This window comes from Haliotis rubra, unplaced genomic scaffold, assembly GCF_003918875.1.
Source record: "Haliotis rubra isolate DU_JTF1 unplaced genomic scaffold, ASM391887v1 Scf233, whole genome shotgun sequence".
NCBI classification, from domain to species: Eukaryota; Metazoa; Mollusca; class Gastropoda; order Lepetellida; family Haliotidae; genus Haliotis; species Haliotis rubra.
This window is the reverse complement of record NW_025766370.1, coordinates 1,422,444-1,442,595: the sequence shown is the minus strand read 5'-3', so window position 1 is coordinate 1,442,595 and position 20,152 is coordinate 1,422,444. Positions and strand designations below refer to the sequence as shown.

Here is a 20,152-nt window from a genome sequence, read left to right as displayed (position 1 = left end):
TGCTTCATTAACATTTCAAATATTCATCTTCTTAGTTCCATAGAATCGATGTCGGAGTACCTTAGCCAAATCATATATGTTCACTTGTCAAGACGAGGACGTGTTCTGTTCACCATTATGGTAAAATGTGTGAAGCCAGTTCCTGGAGTCAGCAGTCTTTGTGTTGTTGGAATATTGTTAAAATCGACGTGAAGCAATATTCACTCACTACCTGTGCCAATGTCAGAGTAGTTATTACATTAATGCATGATGTTCCTCCAGATTGGGTGGAAGCATGAGCTGCCGGGAGACCGAGTTTCAGTGGAAGAACTTTGGTTTCAGCGGAGTTTCCCGGGAAAAGTTCTACTTGTGGCAGGTGGGTAACTATTCTTGCAAATAAAAGCGTAAAAATATGAAAGCCAGCTACAGGTTTATATGCATCAAATTTTTGGTTGGCGTGTACCTGCAAAGCAATACATTCATCCACAAAAATGCACGAGTGCTTGGTCTATTATAAAGAATTAGAGGATTATATTCGACCACATTGGCATGGTTGGCAGCTTCATTCACAAGGTTTTGCATAAACTACATTCATTTTCGACAAATGAAAATATTTTGAAATGAAGAAATCGATACATCAAGCAATTGAAAAATAGATCTATCGAGCCATGCTCTAATGAATCCATCTGACCTAACACAAAAATGTGCTGCAAAAATTACTTTAAATTAGGTATTCGCCAATTTTCACATCAATAACGTTTAACATAAAGGCATGTATCACCTAACACACACGTACAAGCATCTGTTTGTGCATTTGAAACATATCAGTCCCAGCTATCAATAGTTATTTCTTGAATGTTTCTCGTTTCAGTGGCGTGTACCTCCTGTATTGATTATAATCTACAAGATTCTGATTTCTGCCATCCTGATATCTACGTTATTATACAACATCGCGACATACTATTCGCCCATTCCTTGGCTAGCCTTCACCACATACTGGACGTATACGCTTCTAACGACGTACCATGTAGTCCACACCGTCGTCTTGCTGCACCACGCCATGTCCAGCACGTGCCACACCTGCCTCAGCCGACCATCTTTTGAAGAACACCATCGTCACTTCAAGGAACGAGAGGAGAACTCACACCCGACAGAAGAGACTAATCTAATTGTTCGAAACCAACAACAGAACGACGATCTACCGCTGCATCTGATAATACTGTGGATTGTTTACAGTGTCCTTAACGCAGCATGCCCATTTGTTACATGTGGGTTTTACATTTTGATTGCCACACCAGAGAATGCGTTCCTACCTCGGGAGTTGGTCGTGCATGCTTTGAATACAGTTATCGTCCTTATTGATCAAATGGTTTCTGCAATTCCAGTACGTCTATTTCATTTTACCTTTCCTATAATTTATGGGCTTGTGTACTACCTCTTCAGTATTCTATATTGGATGGCAGACCACAAGCATGTGGTGTATAAGATATTATTGGACTGGAACCACCCTGCATTACCGTTTGGAATGCTTTTTGTCACCAGCACCGTGACTGTGACCTTTCACTGTATTTCGTATGGTATCTATAGGGCCAGATCGGCCATTTACAACAGACTGGCGAGAGGCAACTGATGTTTCTTTCATCAAGTGCAGCTATACTACCCATCAAAAGTTTCGACTCACTTAAAGCACTCACTATATGTTATGTATATATGTGTGGGTACATCGAAATGAATTTCTCCACTAACTTAGGGGAACCAACAGCAAACCTTATGCAGATGAATTGCACGAGGATCATGCATCAAATCGCTGAAAAGCATTTTCAAATATCGTGCATGTGAACAGCTGCATTTTGGTGTAAAGTTTTGTTTAGAAATCGCCAATTTTCACTGAATTTCATTATTTGTTGAACTCTTGACAATGATCTTTTCAACATTACGAATTTGTTTTACAATACATCAGTTCATGTGTAAACAGTACCTTTACACAGTATGGAACATTTTGCAAAATCTACTTCAGAGCAGTTGACCGAAGTAAGTGGCTACATTTACACTAGTGAGTCTAAACTTTTGATCGGTAGTATATATGACTTCTCGTGTCTTACAAAAAAACACGTTTAATCTTTATGGCTCAAGGGTATGGGTTTATGGTTATCGGTTTGTGCTTGACCATGACCATGTATGATGCATGCCAATGTGCAGTTTTTACAGTCAATATGATTATGTACAATCAAAACAAACAATATGTTGTCAGAGAATTCGGATGACTAGATGCAAATAAATAGATTTAATAGAAGCTACAAAACCCTTACCACATTCATAAAAAATCTCTACTAAACACAGAGTCGATTGTACAACTGTGACTATATCATGAGCAGATATTTGTTTCAGCAGTAGTACAGTTGTATGATGTTGTTTGTAAACAAATCGGGTCTGAACCACAAGACTTTCCATTCATTGTCACCATGCAATACCATGGCAGAGCATGTGTTCATAAAATCTATGAAATAGTGATGATACCAGGTGTTCGTCTAGTCATTTGTTCACCTGTAATAATGCCGGAACGTATGATATGCGTCAAAAAAGGGAATTGTCACTGATGCATCAAATTTCGAAATTTGCTGTCTACCATAAAACTTCTTGAAAGCTTTACTGAGGCCTTGAATGTTGTAACCTTGATCAAACAACTTCTGAGTAAGAGTGGCTTGACACACTCTGAAATCCTGATAAAAAGAGCACGCTCGATTGTACGTCAAAAGTGAAATGTAAACACCAAAAGCTGGAGCTGTTGGAATATTGCTCGACATGAAAGGGAAGTGGACTATTGGAAAGTTGAAATCATCCCTTTTGTCATACAGCTTTGTGGCGATTTTTGTGTCACCCTGAATCTTTATGCATAGGTCTAAAATTGAAACAGTTGAGGCGGTCTCACTTGTCTCCTTAATTAAAAGTTCAGGTGTGTCAATCAGAGGAACGCAGTTGGCTATTTGATGGTTATTGAACGATATCAAATCATCGATATACCGGAAGCTTAAGTTAAACTTCTTTGCCAATTTACCTTGTTTTGATTTTGCCAACCCAAGCAGAAATTCTTATTCGTATGCATGTTACAGGGAATGTGTGAAAACAGGGATTTCACGCAATCCCTGAAAGAGTCAGTGATTTCATGAAATCCCTGTGACCCCCAGGGATTTCACGTATTCCCTAAAATTTCAAGGGATTTCGTGACATAACTGATTGTCATGGTGTTCCATTACACACATTCCCTGTTAGGATATCAGTGAATGTGTGAAATTAATGTTTGTAGCCTAAATGGTCACTGATCCAGAGCCATTCCCTGGGAATAGTTGTTGCTTTTCTTATTGTTTCTTCCCTGCAACTACCCAGATGATATCCCAGACTTCTTGATTGGGTCTCTTGAATCTCTGTTGCACAACATGCAAGCGCAATTGATAGTTGGCGAAATGTGATACCTCCAAATTTCATAAAGAAGTTATCAATGAAAAGTACCACAAACTGTTTATGGATAACTTCGAACATTCTCAGAATATATTTCCAGATAGGGTGTCACGACTTGCCGGCGATTGTGTACATACTACTACTTTGTAACTTATAAGAAACATGCCTATTCTGCTTGACTGTGTGGACTTTTCAAATGCAAGGGATTCACATTATGAAACGATAAATCTGAAACATCTGTTTTCCCGCATGAGCGGGCATCTGATTGTTAACTACTTGATGGAAGTTGGCCTGTAGCATAAATTGTAACTTTGTAATATGAGTGGCAGATTGCTTGTTTGTAAATTTGGTGCCATGACCTTCCCTGTTTGTAAATAATAATGTAACGAATAAATATGCTGTTGTTGTTTTAAAAAAAAAAACCTAACTCATTTAAGCTTTGTACTTAAAATGTCCATGTATGCAGACTTGGTTTGGCTGAAATAAAGCCGATGCGACGTAGAACGCAACTCAAATCAATATAAGGAACATACCACAAATAGTAAGCGAGACTCACTAACACCACAATCGTGACTGCTGTACAACAATTAATAATGATTATTCTTAACAAAAATATAAGATCTGCATCTAACCTTGCACTGCACCATTCAAATGTGTTCAATGTATTGGATGAACAAAAGTTTCCTTGGTTTTTTTTTAGCTCCAGATATGTAAATTGACGCAACTCTTTACAAAATTAGACAATCGTAAACCAGTTTTTCTCTGCACCTCTCCTTTACACAAAGAAGCTGTTTATCAATTGTGAAAACGTTTTGCTAATACTGTTCAAGTTTGTGGTTCTATAAATATGTCTTTGGAAGCACGGACGGGTGGATGGAATTCTTTGGTGTAACTATATACCCCTGAAAAAATATGTATCCATGTACAAATTATGGAATTAAAAAGATTCAGTAAAACATATCTCAACCTCATCTGAGAAAGCCAACCTTCAGAGAGCAGAACACAGGGGTTCGAATCACTGTTTGAACAATAATTTTTAAAAGTAAAAATCGTGTATTTTATGTAATGAGTGTAGCGGGAGAATTTTCTACAAAATCCATTTCTTCACCGATTTCGTTCAAATTTGAAATATAAGTTACTCATAACATATAAAACAATAAACGGTTGCAAAAACCTAGATTTTTATTTTTAAAAATTATTGTCCAAACAGTGATTCGAACCCCTGTGGAGCAGAAGCTCACGTTTGAAAACAACAATATTATCAATTGTCAATCGTCTCGCCATTGCATCATTTATAATGAATTCACAAAACCTGCTAGAACAGCGCGAGACGCATTAAAAGAGGCATGGTGTAACAAACCAGTTAGCAGTATCAGTACGTGACAACCATGTGCGTTGTTGCAGGCAAATGGACGATTTGAAGACACCAGGATTGAAAAAAGCAAAGTAATGTCAATTTAACACTGCGCCCCAACGTTCTATTGTTACCAGCTGGATGTTGATCCTGTCGTGGGCGTCGTTGTCATCCGTAATATGTTCCATGGGTGAGAGGTCCGTCCACACAGCAGGCCTTAACAGTGCAGCAATATTCTGCTGCCTAAACAATATCATGATCATGCTGCAGCCTGACGTTACGGCTCTGCAAGCTCTGCATCCATTGATGTCGTCCCAGTAGCTTAGGGCATTTAAACTCTCACAAACAGTAATAAGATGCCTCTGCCGTGAGTTGCGATGTCAGTACATATCGTTACACTTCCACTCAAAACTAACAACGCTGAATTCAGCAAATATCTCTGCACGATCATCAGAGCTGCCGCTATATACAGCAAGTACCACTAAACATTCTCATGAAGTCCAATGAAGTCGGCTTGACGCAATAGTGAACAACGACGAATTGTGACGCCTCAACCCTAGACACCCACTTCCACTACAAGGGGGTGGTTGGGTAGCCAGGTGGTTAAAGCTTTCACGAGGTTGTTGTCGCAGACACGGCTTCGATTCCCCACAAGGTTACAATATATGAAGCCCACTGGTGGTGTCCAAATGAATGATATTGCTGGGAAATTGCTAAAAACGGCGTAAAACCTCACTCACTTCACGATTCTGAAAACTGTTGCTCATATGAATAGAATTCGCAAAAGAAAGAGAAACAAAATTTCTTCCCGCCGTCTGAATATGTCAAGTGCTATCGGAAAATAAAACTGATTTTGAAAAAACCCAAAAAACAACAACAAATAGACCTTTAAAAGCCATATGAACATTTAATAAATTGACACGAAAAAGGCATATCAACATGTATGGATGAAGCAACCATATAATAATATAACTATGTACAAAATTATCAATTATTATTGGGCGTCCAAATTTATGAGATGAATCATCAGAGTTGGTCTGTCGATTTCATGTGACTGTGCAAAATTTGGTTTTGATGCAATTATTATATTTTGTGAGCAATTCATCGGTCTCGAATGAAATCAAACAGACTGTAAAATACAAAGCAAGTGGCCGGGGCAGAGAACCCAATTCGTTATATCCGGTTCGTCATAAGTGTGTTTGTTATAAACGAAAATCACTGTATTACCCATAATGTCGAGACGAATTAATATGGCGCCTTTTAACAGTTAGTAAGTTGGGTGTAACGCCTTTTTTAATGTGTATTACAACTATATGTGAAGTGTCGCCGGTCATTGACCTTTTCTTGTCGATGTGACAATCCGAGAAAATAGTCAGGACTAATTTGAACCAAAAACGATTTTATATTTCGAGAAGACATAAAGAACGCATCTATTAGCTAACTGCAGCTAGCTGTGCTATGCAGAGGATGTATGTAGGCCAGTGAACAACATACAAGAGCTTACAGAGAGAAATGACCTACAGTAATTTAGGTTCTGATATCTATCACACGGGACACACGAAAAAGATCCAGACTTAATTTGGAAATTGTCACTACCGAGACCCCGATATCTCGAAATCCGTTATCTCGAATGTACCCTTACAACCTACACACAATGATTTTGTATTGTAAGCCAAAAAATATGTTTTCAAAATATTCGTGCTTTTTTTTTTTTTTTAAATAAGCCCAATGCATCGGGTGTTTACTTTCTTTTGTACGTCAGTGTATTCCAATTTCCCGACGTTGTCATTATATAAATGTATAAAATTTGACCGCTTACCGAATTCAAGATAAATATATGGCGTTACGCATAATACTGTAATGCCTGGATGCCCGTGAATCTCTAACTAACACGACCACACTAATGTTCCGACTTTACATGTATCTCGATGTTGCTAAGCAAGGAAGTGGAGAAGAAGGGTTAGAGTTCAGGGTTGCTCTCAGAACGTATACAAATAGTGATAGGGATCGACTTCGACAAGAAGATCAGTTTCTCGTGGTTTGAAACTGCCTTTGTTTATCTTCGACGCTATTTCTCCGTGTCAGTTTGCTAGGAACGCCGTAACAAGGAACAGTAACAGGTTCATATCCAACAAGCTTATTGGACCCGTGTTTGTCGGATATGGTGCAGCAGTAGACGACAGTGTTGTAGTGCACGTTGGAAGCTGTAGCTGACGTTCAGGTGGACAACTCGTCACAACGGCACCCCCACTCGGACAGATTTGTGTCTCAGTCAGCGTCCAAAGGGTTACCCCAGCAAAGCTCGCGGGGAACTTACATACCGATGTTTGAAGAGAAAGATCCCGATATAGTCTCGCTGCCCTTACAAGCCACGTCAGGGAGCAATCACAGTTCAAGGTTATTTTGTCGAACGAAAAACTTTGCTCCAGTTCTTTTGCAAGAAGATCTACGGTGTTGCAATCCAGTTTCTCAATCGTATTCTCGTGAAAATGAGCGTTTTCAATCCGTGTGAAATCTTCAAAGGCTCCACTTTGAATGTGGGTTATATTCGACGAATAGATTGAGAACTTCGTCATATCCGAGAATTTGAAAAACGCTTTCGATTCTATCGTGGTCACATTTGTATTGAAAATGGTGAAGGATTTCGTGTTGGAAATATCGCTGAAGGCATACGATTCGATGGTGCCAACCTCCGACATATATAACGAAAAGTACCCATCGTATGACAGGCCCATGAAAGCGCCCTTTTTAATAGTTCGAATCTTACCGTCATAAATTGAGATTCTGGTCATGTTTGTCAAATGTTGAAATGCACACGTGTCTATGGTTCCTATGGATACAGAATATATGTCCAAGATTTTCATATTTGGAAGTCCTTGGAATGCATTTTTTGGTATGACCGGAAGTGTCGATGAATAGATTGATACCATTTCCGCTTCCGAAGTGATTGATGATGGGAATGACGTCAGTTCCCGGCAGGTGAAATGGTTCCTCTTCGTGCACTCGCATCCTGGTGGACAGTCGTCCATCGCTTGTGACGTCACCGTTGCCAGTGACACCAGAATGAGGATGAAGTCTCGTCTCTGAAGATGAGATATAAAAAAATGATAATTGATAATAAATAATGATAATGATTAATCACCAACCAGTGTATCTTCAGGTTGACAAAATTAAAAAGTATAACACACATATGTACATTGCATCATATTTCACGTTTCATTTTTATGAAAAGAGTACCTGCTTTAAACACATGAAGCTAAAATTAAAACACCAAGATTACAAGAACTAATGACTTGTATTGGTGGCTACAGATATATTTACAGACTGGCTATATTATCGGTTCTTTGAGGTTTAAATAATAAAAAACACTGATGTGCAACGTGTTTGAACTCACTCAAACATACATTTGTTCATTGTCTGTCTGTAGTGAATGAGTGAGTGAGTGCGTGAGTGAGTTTAGTTTTATGCCGCACTCTGTAATATTCCAGCTATAGGGCACCGGTCTGTAAATAATCGACTCTGGACCACACAATCCAGTGATCAACAGCATGAGCATTGATCTACGCAAATTGGATACAATGACGTGTCAACCAAGTCAGCGAGCCTGAACACCCGATTCCGTTCGTCGCCTCTTACGACAATCGTGGGTTACCGAAGCAAATTGAAAGTAAAGATCGGCTCGAGTAGTTTGTATCTCTAGAATCGACTCCTGGTTGACTTGGGGCATATGGTTAGTCAACAGACAGTGGCGATACGACTCAAAGAAATGGGGCTCAGAGACCTCACAGACTCCTGACTGACTTGGGGCATATGGTTAGTCAACAGACAGTGGCGATACGACTCAAAGAAATGGGTCTCAGAGACATCACAGACTCCTGATTGACTTGGGGCATATGGTTAGTCAACAGACAGTGGCGATACGACTCAAAGAAATGGGTCTCAGACACCTCACAGACTCCTGGTTGCCTTGGGGCGTATGGTTAGTCAACAGACAGTGGCGATACGACTCAAAGAATGGGGCTCAGACACCTCACAGACTCCTGGTTGACTTGGGGCATATGGTTAGTCAACAGACAGTGGCGATACGACTCAAAGAAATGGGTCTCAGACACCTCACAGACTCCTGGTTGACTTGGGGCATATGGTTAGTCAACAGACAGTGGCGATACGACTCAAAGAAATGGGTCTCAGACACCTCACAGACTCCTGGTTGACTTAGGGCATATGGTTAGTCAACAGACAGTGGCGATACGACTCAAAGAAATGGGTCTCAGACACCTCACAGACTCCTGGTTGACTTGGGGCATATGGTTAGTCAACAGACAGTGGCGATACGACTCAAAGAATGGGGCTCAGACACCTCACAGACTCCTGGTTGACTTGGGGCATATGGTTAGTCAACAGACAGTGGCGATACGACTCAAAGAAATGGGGCTCAGAGACCTCACAGACTCCTGGTTGACTTGGGCCATATGGTTAGTCAACAGACAGTGGCGATACGACTCAAAGAAATGGGTCTCAGACACCTCACAGACTCCTGGTTGACTTGGGGCATATGGTTAGTCAACAGACAGTGGCGATACGACTCAAAGAAATGGGTCTCAGACACCTCACAGACTCCTGGTTGACTTGGGGCATATGGTTAGTCAACAGACAGTGGCGATACGACTCAAAGAAATGGGTCTCAGACACCTCACAGACTCCTGGTTGACTTGGGGCATATGGTTAGTCAACAGACAGTGGCGATACGACTCAAAGAAATGGGTCTCAGACACCTCACAGACTCCTGATTGACTTGGGGCATATGGTTAGTCAACAGACAGTGGCGATACGACTCAAAGAAATGGGTCTCAGACACTTCACAGACTCCTGGTTGACTTGGGGCATATGGTTAGTCAACAGACAGTGGCGATACGACTCAAAGAACGGGGCTCAGACACCTCACAGACTCCTGGTTGACTTGGGGCATATGGTTAGTCAACAGACAGTGGCGATACGACTCAAAGAAATGGGTCTCAGACACCTCACAGACTCCTGGTTGACTTGGGGCATATGGTTAGTCAACAGACAGTGGCGATACGACTCAAAGAAATGGGTCTCAGACACCTCACAGACTCCTGACTGACTTGGGGCATATGGTTAGTCAACAGACAGTGGCGAAAAGACTCAAAGAAATGGGTCTCAGAGACCTCACAGACTCCTGGTTGACTTGGGGCATATGGTTAGTCAACAGACAGTGGCGATACGACTCAAAGAAATGGGTCTCAGACACCTCACAGACTCCTGGTTGACTTGGGGCGTATGGTTAGTCAAAAGACAGTGGCGATACGACTCAAAGAAATGGGTCTCAGACACCTCACAGACTCCTGGTTGACTTGGGGCATATGGTTAGTCAACAGACAGTGGCGATACGACTCAAAGAAATGGGTCTCAGACACCTCACAGACTCCTGGTTGACTTGGGGCATATGGTTAGTCAACAGACAGTGGCGATACGACTCAAAGAAATGGGTCTCAGACACCTCACAGACTCCTGACTGACTTGGGGCATATGGTTAGTCAACAGACAGTGGCGATACGACTCAAAGAATGGGGCTCAGACACCTCACAGACTCCTGGTTGACTTGGGGCATATGGTTAGTCAACAGACAGTGGCGATACGACTCAAAGAAATGGGTCTCAGACACCTCACAGACTCCTGACTGACTTGGGGCATATGGTTAGTCAAAAGACAGTGGCGATAAGACTCAAAGAAATGGGTCTCAGACACCTCACAGACTCCTGGTTGACTTGGGGCATATGGTTAGTCAACAGACAGTGGCGATACGACTCAAAGAAATGGGTCTCAGACACCTCACAGACTCCTGGTTGACTTGGGGCATATGGTTAGTCAACAGACAGTGGCGATACGACTCAAAGAATGGGGCTCAGACACCTTACAGACTCCTGGTTGACTTGGGGCATATGGTTAGTCAACAGACAGTGGCGATACGACTCAAAGAAATGGGTCTCAGACACCTCACAGACTCCTGGTTGACTTGGGGCATATGGTTAGTCAACAGACAGTGGCGATACGACTCAAAGAAATGGGTCTCAGACACCTCACAGACTCCTGGTTGACTTGGGGCATATGGTTAGTCAACAGACAGTGGCGATACGACTCAAAGAAATGGGTCTCAGACACCTCACAGACTCCTGACTGACTTGGAGCATATGGTTAGTCAAAAGACAGTGGCGATACGACTCAAAGAAATGGGTCTCAGACACCTCACAGACTCCTGGTTGACTTGGGGCATATGGTTAGTCAACAGACAGTGGCGATACGACTCAAAGAAATGGGTCTCAGACACCTCACAGACTCCTGGTTGACTTAGGGCATATGGTTAGTCAACAGACAGTGGCGATACGACTCAAAGAAATGGGTCTCAGACACCTCACAGACTCCTGGTTGACTTGGGGCATATGGTTAGTCAACAGACAGTGGCGATACGACTCAAAGAATGGGGCTCAGACACCTCACAGACTCCTGGTTGACTTGGGGCATATGGTTAGTCAACAGACAGTGGCGATACGACTCAAAGAAATGGGTCTCAGACACCTCACAGACTCCTGGTTGACTTGGGGCATATGGTTAGTCAACAGACAGTGGCGATACGACTCAAAGAAATGGGTCTCAGACACCTCACAGACTCCTGGTTGACTTGGGGCATATGGTTAGTCAACAGACAGTGGCGATACGACTCAAAGAAATGGGTCTCAGACACCTCACAGACTCCTGGTTGACTTGGGGCATATGGTTAGTCAACAGACAGTGGCGATACGACTCAAAGAAATGGGTCTCAGACACCTCACAGACTCCTGGTTGACTTGGGGCATATGGTTAGTCAAAAGACAGTGGCGATACGACTCAAAGAAATGGGTCTCAGACACCTCACAGACTCCTGGTTGACTTGGGGCATATGGTTAGTCAACAGACAGTGGCGATACGACTCAAAGAAATGGGTCTCAGACACCTCACAGACTCCTGGTTGACTTGGGGCATATGGTTAGTCAACAGACAGTGGCGATACGACTCAAAGAAATGGGTCTCAGACACCTCACAGACTCCTGGTTGACTTGGGGCATATGGTTAGTCAGCAGACAGTGGCGATACGACTCAAACAATGGGGCTCAGACACCTCACAGACTCCTGATTGACTTGGGGCATATGGTTAGTCAACAGACAGTGGCGATACGACTCAAAGAAATGGGTCTCAGAGACCTCACAGACTCCTGACTGACTTGGGGCATATGGTTAGTCAACAGACAGTGGCGATACGACTCAAAGAATGGGGCTCAGACACCTCACAGACTCCTGACTGACTTGGGGCATATGGTTAGTCAACAGACAGTGGCGATACGACTCAAAGAATGGGGCTCAGACACCTCACAGACTCCTGGTTGACTTGGGGCATATGGTTAGTCAACAGACAGTGGCGATACGACTCAAAGAAATGGGGCTCAGACACCTCACAGACTCCTGGTTGACTTGGGGCATATGGTTAGTCAGCAGACAGTGGCGATACGACTCAAACAATGGGGCTCAGACACCTCACAGACTCCTGGTTGACTTGGGGCATATGGTTAGTCAACAGACAGTGGCGATACGACTCAAAGAAATGGGTCTCAGACACCTCACAGACTCCTGACGGACTTGGGGCATATGGTTAGTCAGCAGACAGTGGCGATGCGACTCAAAGAAATGGGGCTCAGAGACCTCACAGACTCCTGACTGACTTGGGGCATATGGTTAGTCAACAGACAGTAGCGATACGACTCAAAGAAATGGGGCTCAGAGACCTCACAGACTCCTGGTTGACTTGGGGCATATGGTTAGTCAACAGACAGTGGCGATACGACTCAAAGAAATGGGTCTCAGACACCTCACAGACTCCTGGTTGACTTGGGGCATATGGTTAGTCAACAGACAGTGGCGATACGACTCAAAGAAATGGGTCTCAGACACCTCACAGACTCCTGGTTGACTTGGGGCATATGGTTAGTCAGCAGACAGTGGCGATACGACTCAAACAATGGGGCTCAGACACCTCACAGACTCCTGATTGACTTGGGGCATATGGTTAGTCAACAGACAGTGGCGATACGACTCAAAGAAATGGGTCTCAGAGACCTCACAGACTCCTGACTGACTTGGGGCATATGGTTAGTCAACAGACAGTGGCGATACGACTCAAAGAATGGGGCTCAGACACCTCACAGACTCCTGGTTGACTTGGGGCATATGGTTAGTCAACAGACAGTGGCGATACGACTCAAAGAAATGGGGCTCAGACACCTCACAGACTCCTGGTTGACTTGGGGCATATGGTTAGTCAGCAGACAGTGGCGATACGACTCAAACAATGGGGCTCAGACACCTCACAGACTCCTGGTTGACTTGGGGCATATGGTTAGTCAACAGACAGTGGCGATACGACTCAAAGAAATGGGTCTCAGACACCTCACAGACTCCTGACGGACTTGGGGCATATGGTTAGTCAGCAGACAGTGGCGATGCGACTCAAAGAAATGGGGCTCAGAGACCTCACAGACTCCTGACTGACTTGGGGCATATGGTTAGTCAACAGACAGTAGCGATACGACTCAAAGAAATGGGGCTCAGAGACCTCACAGAGGCCAGCTATTGACGGCGTAACATCGTCGTTAGAGATTGGGATGGGCACAGACTGTACGTCACCGACCGCGACGTCACTGGAAGATAAAGAATTGATAGTATACAGCGTGTTTTGTCGCGAAAGTTAGATAGGAAGGCGGCACGATGCATTTACAGGGTCATGTCATATGGTGAAAGGAATATTCTATGGTGTAAAGAGCAATTTATGGGTTGGTTTGGTTTGCTTGTTGTTTAACGCCGCACGCAGCCGTATTCCAGATATAAGGCGATGGTCTGTAAATAATTGAGTCTGGACCAGACAATCCAGTGATCAACAGCATGAACATCGATCTACGAAATTGGGATACGATGACATGTGTTAACGCAGTCAGCGAGCCTGACCACCCGATCCCTTTAGTCGCCTCTTACGACAAGCCTGGGTTACTGAAGATCAATCCTAACCCAGGTCTTCACGGGTTAGAGCAATTTATGAACAGAGAGAGAACACCAGTTGTAACACTCAGTCAAGGACATTTGACACATGGATGACATTCTTCGTGTACTTGTCCTTTCCATAATAACTGATACGTGGTGTCCTTTATCAGCATGAACAACGGTAGACCTCACACATCCAGAATAATACTGAACGATCCAAGACATATCCACTATGGAACACCTCTGGGAGTTCGACAGCGACTATATCCTCAAGGAAACCAACAAAACTTGATTCAGTCCCTCCAAGAAGAATGGCGACGTACCCTACCCGACGTCATCAGATGGACGTTTTGCGGAGAGGGTTTGCGTGTTTTTGTAGCAGAGGCCATTTTGAATTTTGATATGTTTTAATTCATGCACCTCATTTTTGTGCTTAAACAAGAACAATTTGAATCTATGGTTTCTTTTGGCCGTCAGTTTACACTTTCAAGCATTCAGTTAATTTGTTTTCATCGTTCACATTTTAGAGCTGTATGACTGTTTTGGATCTACATATGTTTGGTTATTTTCCCTTTACAAACAAATACGGACAGAATTTCAGCCAGTTGACCTAACACAATATACATCACTTTGATAAACATATTTGCTCTAAATTTACTGAAAAAGTCTTTACCAATGGATTTACAATACAAAGTTCTGCTCATCATAGTAGCTGATCTAGTTCTGTCGAGAAGGAAGGGCGTTCTTTGAGCTCGTTTATTTCAGGGAGAAATAACGGAGCATGTATAGATACAGCATATAGGTCTTATCAATATATTTCATCAATAACTAGAACAGCCAGTCAAAAGAAGTATACACTGGAACACTGGGGTTGGTCCTTAAATTTCGAACGTTTTCAAAGTGTCGCAAGAGGCGCGGTATCACTGCCACCTTGACGCCCCTGAGTGTATCACCATTAACTAAATATTCCTTGTATTTCATTTATTTTCAGACACCACCATACATCGTTGTAAACTTCCTTTTGTCAGGCAGTGTATACAATTACTCATACATTACTTTGTTCAGGAAATATAACTTTATCAAATTTTTTAATTAAAAAACCCCACACATTACCTTAACAAAAGTCGTATTTCAATTTGCAAACATGAAAGTTAATTAAATGCAACCCTCATGAATGAATGAAGTAAATTAAATTATACATATCACCTCAACAAAAGTCCCATTTAGTTTTTTATTAATAAACAAACTGAGAGAACTCCTACATGTTGTAGGTCATAATTGATGAAGCTGACTTAGCATGGGACTAGACTAATACATAGGCGCGTGTACTTGTATTGTTTCCGAAAAACATCAGTAATAATCATAATCATATACTTACACACATCATTTCCAAAGTAACTGCAATCCATGTACAACATGTTCTTAACGCAGACAAATGACAAAATAGTCCATATTTTCGTTTTATATCAGAATCAATCGTAACCACATTCCATCTGTCAAGACATGATTACGCCCTAATTAATATCCATCAGCGTTATGTTAGCCACATCGGTGGTATGACTGATGTACTTAGATAAGGGCAAGGACACTTCCATTAACAGAGTGTGTGAGTTGTGTTTTACACCACTTTAACACCCGCGAAAATCCGGATTCGAATTGGTCTTCAGTAACCCATGCTTGTCGTAAGAGGCGACTAACGGGATCGGTCAGGCTCGCTGACTTGGTTGACACATGTCATCGTACCCCTATTGCGTAGATCGATGCTCATGATATTGATCACTTCTCTTGATTGGCTGGTCCCGACCCCATTATTTAAAGACCGCCTTCATATCATAGCTGGAATATTGCTGAGTGAGGAGGTAAACAAACAATCAAACAAACAAACAAACAAACAAACACCGCTTTTAGCAATAGTCCAGCAATATCACAACGAGGCACACTAGACATGGGCTTCACACATTGTACCCATGTGGGGAATCGAAGCCGGGTCTTCAGCATGACGAGCGACCGCTTTAACCTCTAAGCTAGATAGGATATTATAGCCTATATATAACATCTAACATATTATATGAGACTGACTGAGTTTGGTTTTACGCCACTTTTAGCAATATTCCAGCAATTTCACGGCGGGGGACACCAGAAATGGGCTTCACACATTGTACCCATGTGGGGATTCGAACCAGGGTCTTCGGCGTGACGAGCCAACGCTTTAACCACTAGGCTACCCCACCGCCCATATTAGATCTGTTATGATATATTATATATGTATATACACTGGCCACCTTATTTTTTATCGAGGCCAATGTATAACTATGAAATGTATGTTTTGTATCGTGTTTCTTCCACAGCATGACAAGTCAAAAGCCTATTTACGTCTAAGTTTATGAGTGTGTGAGTTTGGTTTTACGCCGCTTTTAGCAATATTCCAGCAATACCACGGCGGGGAACACCATAAATGGGCTTCACACATTATACCCGTAAGGGAAATCGAACCCGGGTCTTCGGTGTGACGAGCGAACGCTTTAACCACCGGGCTACCCTACCGCCCTATGAGCTTATGAGCTATCATTGGCACGTATCACCGTCTAATCTACTTAAACCCACTCTGCGTACAGTTTTGACGCAAACTACATGATATATCGGTACAGTGGGTGGGATTGGGTATCAGGTGGTCGACACCCTCACTACACATATTAGCTGCCATATAGCTGGAATATTGCTGAGTGCGGCGTTAAACAACAAACAAATAACACTACACATACACTCCATAACGTTTGTGTTTCAGGACTGTGCAATTTATTTTTCTTCCAGCGATCCATTACATTTTAGATACTTCAGATTAATTTCACATCCTGCCATTCGCCCGCCTGTTGGTTATAAATCAATGTGATAACAGTAAAGGCATTTCACGTTATATTAATGACATTCCCAGGGGATATTTCACACCACAGCTGTTCGTGGAAGGGAAGTAACTCTTGCTAAAGCTTCGGGTTTTTTCAGTCCCGTAATTTCCCCTATTCGCGTGAATTTCGGCAATGTTAAAAAATATTTCTTTATATCCATATTTGTATTTATTGGCATATTCATAACGTCGTAGACAATATCTATTCTGAAATAGTGCATCAAATTAATAAAATATTGGGTGATAAGAGGAATTCAGGAAATTGTCAGTTTACACAGGAAAGGTTGGCTGGCTGGTTGGTTGATCTTTTAACGACGCACTCAGCAATATTCCAGCTGTATGGCGGCGGTCTATAAACAGTCGAGACTGGACCAGACAATCCAGTGATCAACAGCATGAGCATCGAGCTACGCAATTGGGATAGGAAGACATGTGTCATCCAAGTCAGCGAGCCTGACCACCCGATCCCGTTAGTCGCCTCTTACGACAAGCATTGGTTGTTGTAGATCACATAACACCGTTTGCAGTTAAGGTATAATCCTAGAAAATTGTTACAGACAACATTAAATAATCCTAAAGTCAGTACATGACCTTTTGTCGAAATGTCCTAATTACCGAGGTAGATCTTCCGCATTGATGATAAAACTGATTCGTAAAGCATGTCGATTTATCGCTCAGTGGTCATAAATTGACACCTGATTTCACTTGTCAATCAATGTCACAGCAAATCAGTGACGCGTCACCAGATGTCAATAAGAGCAGTATCGCTCGTAGTTCGGGTTTTGAACACGTAACAAAAACACATTAAAACCCCTACATTTCTGTCATTTTAAAACGTTAATGTAGTCAAATGGAAATGTCTTCAAACTGTCTTAAAGGTTTAAACGTCTCCATAATGTTTCTTGTCGATGTTTTTTCGAAACGTAAAAATGTTGACGAATTTGTGTATTTTATAAACATGTTTACAACCACATGGAAATGTTTTCAAAAGCCGGACCGTACCTCTGTGTTTTTCCCTGTAAGCAATTATGATACTGACTTGTCGCTCTACACAGGGCACCGGGTGTTCGGGCTTCAGCAAAGTGCATGCCTTTAAATACGAGAGTGAGTGAGTATGGTTTTACGCCGCTTTTCACAATATTCAAGCTATATCACGGCAGGGAACACCAGAAACGGGCTTCACACATTGTTCCCATGTGGGGAATCTACCCAGTTCTTCGGTGTGACGAGCGGACGCTTTAACCACTAGGCTACCCAACCGACACTCAAGTACGAGACATCTTAAAGTGTGCAAAAATACATTAATTTAAACTTACCGAATTGGAAACTATTTTTATCGGCGCTCAGAATCCCTTCCCTCTTGTTGAAATACATAGAATGTTGTGTTATCTGAGATATAAATCCAAGTATATAGAGGTAAGAAAGGCTGAATCGCGTTGCAGTTTTCGGGGATCACGATCCGTGTACATTATGTTTGTTTGTATGGTTGTTCGTTGTTTAAATGTAAATAACCGATTCTGGACCAGATAGTCCAGTGATCGACTTCATTAGCATCGATCTACGTTACTATGACATGTGTCAACAAAGTCAGCGAGCCTGACCACCCGATTCCGTAACTCGCCTCTTACGACAGCCATGGATTGCTGAAGATATGATCCGGGGACCCGATCCACAAAGTGTTACGATCGAAATTAAGACAATCTTACTATTTTTACGACCGATTAACAAGTGTTCTTAATCCATTCGTAAATTCATTATCTGCACTGTCTGGTCCAGACTCGATTATTTTTAAACCGCCGCATAGATAGCTGGAATATTTCTGAGTACGACGTTAAACAACATACAAACCATGCCAAACTGCTTTGAACACTTAACGAGGATGATTTCAAGCGTCCTGACGGTGACTATCTGTACGTATCTATAGCCTGTCTCACCAACCTGTCACCACGGTGTCAATTCAGCAACTAGTCTGTAGGAATGAGTACATGGAAAGGATACCAAAGCCAGGAACTGGCGCTGTAGTGACTCGGGAAGCCATTTTGTGACACACAGAAAGGGACAGCACTCTGTCCGTCTTTTAGACGAGGCAATCGTAAGATTTATTACTTCTGATTAAGAGTTCTAACCCCATTAACGCTTTTCATTTGTCGTATTTTTAAATGTTCCTTAATATATGTTCCAGAACTAGTGCCAACATTGGGGTCAGGAAACTAGAAGTGGATTTACTAAGTGCTAAAATAAAGAAACATTGTGAACATAATATATTGTATTAAATGTTTCGCCCATCTTCGAAATACACGTGGGCATATTATTTACACTGAATACATTTGCTGTAGAATTGTAATAAGGTTGTATCACTCCTGTTTCATGCACAATTCAAGGTTGTGATGGTGGCCTTGAAAGGGGGCAGTTTGAATGTAAGTTCAGAAATTTGTAGCATGAAAAGTTGGATGTGCAATTGTTTACAGCTAAACCAATCTCACATGAAATGTTAATTAATGCATCTCACACATATTGTAGATTTTCATACAAGGAAAGGTAAATTGAGAATGTAAGGTAAGCGATCTAATAAATATTTAAAATTGATTTGCACATTTGAATAATATAGTTGAGTTACCATACTTTTGGTAGATTATTCCTTATTGATTGAAGGAAAAGTGCTAATTCGGAAGTACGTGTCTTATTAACGTACAGACACTACTCCAGCCACCCAAGAGACTCTCCAAGTACTGCAGTATTTCGGTCCTATGTACCACCTTCCTACTTAGAGTGTTGTCAGCAGATGATGTTCCCCGAGGTTATAAACTTCATGTATTACCCTTAAGACACATTTGTCGAATTGGGATTGGTCGATAGCCAAAGCATACCAAACCATGTAGGTGGATTTGCCACCGTGTACGAAGTTAAGAACCGTACACCCCGTCAAATCTGTCATGTTACACAGTACACTGGTTGAACGAATGACCTTGACCTTAGATGGAATGTGGCTGCCAAACGGCTGATCGCTTCGGAATTTTAGAGTTGGTGTATACAATAATGAGTATAAACAGAGTAATAAAATTGTTGCCAAATGCTTGTGTATATATATATCCAAAAAATAAAATGCATTTGTATTTCACTTGTGGTTTAACAAAACCTCAAATTCGATATTTTTATCATAAACTAAGCCATCCCGAGTTATCTCCCTTTATGACCGTTCAAGAAAAATCATGGTGAAACGTTTTGCGTCTCATTCTGCCGATGATTGAATGTTGTTGTTTAAAGATAAGCTAAATAACAAGATCTTCAGGGTAATAAATTTGTCACACGGTGTTTTAAAAGGGTGTACGGGACTGTAAGACCCTTGTTAATTCCGTTTTTCCTTGCGCCTCAGG

At 42.0% G+C, this 20,152-nt stretch overlaps 1 protein-coding gene across 1 annotated transcript; it reads left to right on the top strand.

The window, feature by feature from the left end:
- Positions 1–158: 158 nt before the first annotated feature.
- LOC124278206 (protein rolling stone-like) lies at positions 159–1,663 on the top strand. The gene is made up of 2 exons (XM_046713935.1): positions 159–355; positions 851–1,663. The coding sequence occupies exons 1-2, from the start codon at positions 275–277 to the stop codon at positions 1,607–1,609; spliced, it is 840 nt and encodes a 279-aa protein (XP_046569891.1). The 5' UTR covers positions 159–274; the 3' UTR covers positions 1,610–1,663.
- The last annotated feature ends 18,489 nt before the right edge of the window (positions 1,664–20,152 follow it).

Coding starts and splice junctions, on each gene's coding strand:
- LOC124278206 (XM_046713935.1), top strand. CDS start 275: ATGAGCTGCCGGGAGACCGAGTTTCAGTGGAAGAACTTTGGTTTCAGC. Junction 356..850: donor AAAAGTTCTACTTGTGGCAG/GTGGGTAACTAT, acceptor TTCTCGTTTCAG/TGGCGTGTACCTCCTGTATT.